Source organism: Coniosporium apollinis, assembly GCF_000281105.1.
Source record: "Coniosporium apollinis CBS 100218 chromosome Unknown supercont1.9, whole genome shotgun sequence".
NCBI classification, from domain to species: domain Eukaryota; kingdom Fungi; phylum Ascomycota; class Dothideomycetes; genus Coniosporium; species Coniosporium apollinis.
The window spans coordinates 515,535-522,356 of NW_006913271.1; the positions used below are offsets into that span (position 1 = coordinate 515,535).

General features: G+C 53.9%; 1 protein-coding gene across 1 annotated transcript; it reads right to left on the minus strand.

Moving 5' to 3' along the window:
* Positions 1-1,365: 1,365 nt before the first annotated feature.
* On the minus strand, positions 1,366-4,299 carry W97_02527 (uncharacterized protein; the record flags this gene model as incomplete). Its single annotated transcript, XM_007780427.1, has 4 exons — positions 1,366-2,616; positions 2,672-3,517; positions 3,572-4,159; positions 4,216-4,299. The coding sequence occupies 4 exons, from the start codon at positions 4,297-4,299 to the stop codon at positions 1,366-1,368; spliced, it is 2,769 nt and encodes a 922-aa protein (XP_007778617.1).
* Between the last annotated feature and the right edge of the window lie 2,523 nt (positions 4,300-6,822).

Genomic DNA, 6,822 nt, shown 5'->3' on the forward strand with positions numbered 1-6,822 from the left:
ACCGGCACGTGATACGGTTCTTTGTAAGAATCAGGAAACCTTTACGAGCGTGTGAGCATGGCGATGGCGTTCTGGGGCGGGGTCAAGATGGGTATGAGCGTAGCATGGCACCGCTACTTAGCTTTGGTCTTCTGATTTAAGATTCGAGATGCAGAGGATCGATGGATATGAGCATTTGCAAGCAGGAAGTATAGAGCAGTCGATGTTTTGAAGGAGCACCATAGCCGACTAGATTCTGCTTCGACATGAATTTAGACATCTGTTGACATCATCTCCCATTAGTGCGACGAGAACCTAAATCTTCCCCAACCGAGCTTTCTTGCAAACTCGCCACCAACACAAGCGACTCGACTTAGCCCGCCACAGCAACTACCTCGATGCGGCTGGAATATGCATCTCATCGCGTCGCAATCGGCGGAATGACCGGCATCATCCAGACCCTGCACGTCCAGGTACCAGCCCTGTAGATGTCGTAATCCTCAGTTTTGTCGTAGATCTTCTTTCCTCAGTGTGCCTAAGCTGGAAAAAAGGAACCCTGCCATCAGCCCTGCGATCGCGACCAAAAGGATCTGCTTTGACAAAAGCCGATCTTCGCAATCATACCCGAGTAAACGATGTGTGCTAAAGATCTTCCAAGATTCTAGAACAGCCAGACAGCGATTCAGGTACCAGCCCTGTACGTAATCCACGTCTGCAGGTCAACCATCGATCAGCCTTCAGATCCGTTCCAGAACCCTGGTTCGTATATCGAGAGCCTAGATCATATCGTCGGCGGCGCCTCCGGCCCTCGGCTCGAGATCGGTGGGTCGTGGCTGCGCTGCATGGACGCTAGAAAAGACGATCGCAATGGCGTACCACTATTCTAGAAGGCGCGCTAGAAAGTGCCAGAATGGAGGCGAGCTCGGTGCTGTGGTCTTTGTGTCGCAGCCGAGGTGATGCATGGGCTGTGCGCTGAGTGGCGAGGTCAGGCAATTGAGATTGTGGTGAGAGTGTGTAGAGGCCAGAAAGAGGGAGAGAAAGGAAAACGGTCATGAGCGGGGTTGTTATGCATTTGTTGCGGACATCTGGTGTCAAGTATGCCATAACATGGATTGAAGACGTATCTCTTGAACATCCGAAGATATGATAGATAGGTTTGTCAACCACGATAACAGCCGTATCACTGAGACTTCGTGCGCAAACCATTCAAACATCAACAAAAGAAATAGATTGAGTAACTGCAAGGGTATCCGATGCTGAGCCATAACTCCTACGCTGAAAGTTGAAGCCGCCGGTAACGACTGAATCCAAACTTTTCCAGATTGTGACTCCTTGCGTACAGACAAAGGAAACAGTGATCACCCTGGGATCATTCGAAACCAGTCTTCAGCGCATAGTAATTCTCCTCTTCTGCCTGGCCTCCCTCCCCATCATCCTCGAGATCGGCAGCGTGACCTGACTCACATCCCGAACCACATCGCCCACCTTCAACATGATCGACCGGTTCTCGTCCTGCAGCAGACTCATATCCAAAGCCGGCGCTCGTGCTGCGCTGAGATCTACAGCGGAGTGCCGAGCATGCGCCGGCATGAAGGCTGGGAACTCTTTCTCAGGAAGAAGCGAGAGCGCGGAGAAGATGTCAACCTCGGCGTTGCTCGCATCCTCGCGACCAAGACGCAGCGACTCAAGAGATACCGATTTGCGGATGACGACTAGGTGTTTGTAGCTCGTGAAGAGCTCTTCGCTCTCCTTGCGACGGAGCTGCTCGTCGTTGACAAGCGCCGACGTCCAGGACCTTGGGAGTGCTTCCCTAGAAGCAATGACGGGAGTTGGAGGCGCCGTGCCGTAGTGGCTCGACGACACACTATTTCGCTTGCTAGTCGACGCTGTCGTTCCGGTCGCTAGGCTGCACCCATCTTCCGAACCGCTCGACCAGATCGGGGTAAGCGGCGCACTGGAGTAGCTATAGTGGTCGTTGATGCTGGCGCTGACGGGCGAGTCCGTGAGGGCCGGTGTGGTTGACTCGTGGATGTGGTCGAGCTGGAATGCTTCCAGGATCGGTGACCGAGAGAGGGTTTCAAGCGCTGGTGCGGTGCTGATCCGCAGGTTCGATGGCCGACTGTTCGGTGCGCTTTGGGCGGAGTCTTGGCTACGGAGCCGGTGGAGAGCGAGAGGCTCCTCAATGCCCTCTTCAGCTCCGGAGGTCCATGGCCGTGAGCTGAATCCGGGCCGTTGGAATGGTGAACCAAGCACTTGGCTGGTAGCCGAAGGAGGGTCGACAACAACAGGGTGTGTGCCATTGCCGTAACCGTGAATCATGATCTCATGAAAGGGCGACGGCGCAGGCTTTACAACAACGCTGCTGCGGCGAGAAGAGAAGGCAGACGAGAGGGTCTTGATTGCGCTCATAGAGTCATTACGTTTGATTGACGCCGGGGTAGAACCACTGGGAGTGATGCGAAGAGGAGCAGGGATGTCGATGGATAGAGGTCGTAGAGGTGGCTCTCCGTGTAATCCGCTGAAGTAGTCGACCTCGCAGTCGGGATGGATGGAAATGCGAGGAGAAGGCGTTGCCGGTAGCGGCTTGTCTGTTATCGAAGGCATGGCATCAACGCGAACTGTCGGTACTTGCACAGCCTGCACAGGAAGTTAGCTTCAATATAACCACAATAAGCCACAAAAATTTACTGACCCTGGGCGTCGCATCCTCCAGAGCAGGGCTGAGTACTTTGGACATGTCACGTGCCTTCCAAGGCGGGCACCCAGCTGTCAGACAGCAAAGCAGGTAGGAAGGTTCCTCCGAGTTGCGCACTTCTTTCGGCGCGCGCATGACCGAGACGAGCATTTGGAGGATGGCGTAAATCATGATCCAACGCACTCTTCTGGCGTCCGCAATGGAAACCTTCTCTTCTTGCTTCACGGACCACTCTCTCTCGAAGCGGGCGTAGGCGCGTACGAGAGGGCTTTTGAAGATGGATGTATTTCTAGTATTCGTGGCCGCTGAAAGTATGGCTCGTACCGTCGTTTGTCGTTCATTCTTGGCGTTCTTCGACTCAAGTCTGAAAGCGATCAACGATCGTTGCGACTGTCTGCTGCGACCTTCGAGAGGGATTTCGGGTATAAGTGGTAATGGATGGGGCAGCGGTTCGTATTTGTGACGCCTGTCAAATGCCTGGATGTTCTGCAGCACGCAGATGCCGCCGTTTGCGGGCTTCTGGTGTATGAGCGCGTCGGACGATTCCATGTCGACGAGGAAGTCGTACAGACTGCGGAAGTCGAAATACATCGAGCGGTATAGAGGCTTTGAGAACGATGACCCCTCCGGGGGAGGCCAGTAGCTAAACTTCTCGACGTAAAATGAGTGCAGGAATGAGCGGAATCGCTCAAGATGATTCCGTGCTCCCTGACTTACGCCAAGACGACTCGCGGACAGATCGTCTTCGAGGAAGGTACTGAGTGCTCTTTCGACGCGACCGACGTGGAGGTCCATTTCAAGATATGCGCGGGTAATGAGCGCCTTGGTGACTCTGCAGATAGGCTGCCAGACGTGAGTTTCAAGCCCAACTTTAATTGCTGTGGAGCGGGCACTTACCTCGAGTTCGGTGCTCAAACACAATAAATCATTCATTCCGACGCAGTGGGCGAACGCGTCTATCCATAGATCGCGCAATTGGTAATGCTCGGCGTAGAAAAGTACAGCCAACGCATGGTCCGGACAATGGACAAAGTTCAGGTACCCCATGTCCTCCATGTATGCCATGAGGTCCTTGTGATTGTCCGCGTCGCCATTCCGGAACAGGTGTAATCTTTCTTGCAAATCGACTAGGGACCTTCCCAAGTGAGAGCCTACCAGGGGCTTGCCGGCCAGGAAAGCAAAATAATTCCGCGTAGTGATATGCCATAGGAAAGCATCCTCTTTCTTAGCATCTTCGGGCGCGGGGATATAAAGCTCGTACTTTCCTGCTGTTCGCGCAACTTCGGCCTCATCATGGACCCCAAAGCCGTAATAATCTGACTGCGCTTGCGGAGTCAACTGTGCGAAGCAGATGTCAAAAATCGCACCGGATCGTGCCTCCTGGATTGCGGCGAAGGGAACGCGTATCGAGGGCCCCCGTCGCGAATTGCCTTTCGCGTACAGATGCACGAGGCAGTCACCGTCATCGAACCAGAGTTCAGAATCCTGCAATGTTAACTCCGGTTAGCTGATGTAGATGCTCTGTGGCTGAGTATGCTCACCCTCCTGAGGCCATCCCAATCGCTAGACGTCTTGTTTGCGCCATCCCATCGTTTGACCGGAAAGGACTTATTAGGATTCCTCATCGCAGCTGCTACTCTGATCGATGCTCGGTTTTGCATTTTGCGTGCTGGCAGCGATTGAGTCTTGAATGTTCGAGAGAAGTTTGGTACCACAGAGGGTGCTGCGGCGAGAGAGCTAGGAGAAGCTGTGGTCGTTTCCGGTATATCCGGTAGCTTTCCTTCGAGCTTTAGAAGAATTTCGATGGCCCGGTTCCTCCCCGCTTCCTGACCTCCACAATCCTGCTCTTGGTGCTGATTGTTGGCTGCGTCTTGGGGTTCCGAGCGAGCTGTGGCTGTAACTGCGTGTTGATGCTCGCCTATGCTGGTTATTGTGTCGCCAAAAGCCCAGCTGTACTGTTGTACAAGTCGCAGGGAAGAAGAGCTGTCAGATTTATCAAGCCTGTCTGAGGCTCCGAGTAGTAATACGGACGCCATGCTGCAGATCAACTTGGTTCGGGTAGAGCACGAACACAAATCGCGGGAGTCCTAGCACAAAGATGCTGCGCCTGGCCTGCTGTCTCCCATTAAACTACGACGATCCAGGCTCTTCTGGTAGGGAAAGCTAGGGGTGCCTGGACCTGAACCCGGACCCTGGGTAGCCGGCGGGACATCCGGACATAAATCTTGTAGGACCATCGGAGCACCTTGACGTGTTCTGCTTTTCGGCTTGCAAGCTTTGCCGGCCGTGGTGATCTCGAGATGTACCGTGATGAAGCTTGATGCTGTAACCACCCCCTTGGATACGCAATCCACGAAATGCTTCTATCCTGCAGGTGCTGGCAAGAGCTTCGCTGATGCTTCGGAGCTGGCAGATTGGCTCACGCTTGACCCGGAACGCCGTAGCGACCAGCCGGCTTTCAGCTGAACTGCATGGCGTTCGTGATGCCTTGATAGGAAGAGGCGCTTGGCCTCGATGCGCCTGCACGGTCGCGCCCAGGATCGAGGAGAAATAAGCGTCTCGATTAGCTCAATTAGACTCGTGCTAAGCTGTCAGTGGCGGATCGACGGCGGAGATCATCCTTGCTTGGTGCTGGTCCTGTCGCTCAGGCGCAGAAGTCTCCACAGAAGTGTTTTCTGACGCTTTCAAACACATGCAGAGTCGTGTTGCGCAATTGATTCGTTCAACAACCTTCTACAAGCCAACATGTCAGAGATGCGCCCATGTCGATGTGCGTCGTCTGTGTCACTATGGAACACGAAAGCCATCAAGAAACGTGACCAGCACGCCACCTCCGCTTTCGCATCTCTTCAGACTTTTTTACCTCGGGACTCCGGCCATCAGGGTTTCTGAGCGGACGCTCATAAAGAACCGTCGTCCCTACTGGCGACAGCCCACATTTCGACATTCTCCACTCTTACTGGCGCGGATGTAGATTGTGATTGAGGGTATGGTAGGCTTCACGGCCCTGCGCGACGCAGCTTGCGGCTTTTCGCCATGACGCTCTGCACGTAGCACACACTCTTCAGTGTTTGGCGCCGCTAGAGAACGGAGTGCTGGAAAGCAGGTAGCACTGCAGAGAATGGTCCCCAAAAGCATCTCCAAACTCTGTGAAACAACATCATCGCACGATCGCGTGAAGAACACATGGGTGTTCGATCTGGGAGAAGAATCCGCCTGTAAGCTCTGCAGCGGGAACACCCGCCCGGAAAATCTCGAGCCAGGATTGCGCGTCCCGAGACTGAACGTCACCACGTCCAAGGACGGCAATGCTCTTCTCTCTCTCCATCTCCAGTGTCTGTTGAACGGCCTTGAACCTTCTGGCAGATATCTCAATCAGCAATACAGTGTATCTAGCCATGACACCACCCATCAAACACCCAGCGCGGGTGCCAGATACCGCCCGTGCCGTGGTGTTGCGGGCTCCGGCAAACTCCCCGCTCGGACTCCGAGCATACCAGGGATATTTTCCTTGACACTCAACGACCACCTGCAAGATGTCCACCAGCGAATGCGCGGTATCATGTCCGCGCAATCGTCTGAATCCGGTCTCATCATCGATCCCACTCTTTCCTGTCAAGCGTGTTTCAGGTCATTCCAAGCTTGCAGCCCTCCGCAGAAGCGCCCGTTGCTGGAATGGCTCTTGCATGACCGGCTCCGGCAAAAGTGTGATAAGCCTCCACGAAGGAGAGCCAGGTGGCCGTTTTTCCGTGGACCGTTGTCGACCATTCCATCATACGGCGCGTTCCTGGAACCTAGCAGTGTTGAGTAAGGTAGAGTAGAAAGTCTGGTCACGTGCTGCGCCCTTATGGGAAACCCGCTTCGTTGGACTGAAACGCTGCGCATCAAACTGTTGAACTCTGAGTTCTATCAGCCCTCTTGCATTCAAGCCACGGATGGGCTCTTCACATAAAACAGTCTCGCACCACTGTAGCAATCTCTTCGCTTGCAACTTAGAAACTAGTGACAGCAGTTGGGTCAGCTATGGCCTTTATAGTGGGCAGATGGTTGTAGATTCGCGGCTACTCTACGTCCTATATCGAATCATAAACCAACAGCATGCACTATAACACATTAAAAGAAACCTGCTCCAGCTACGCCACGATAAT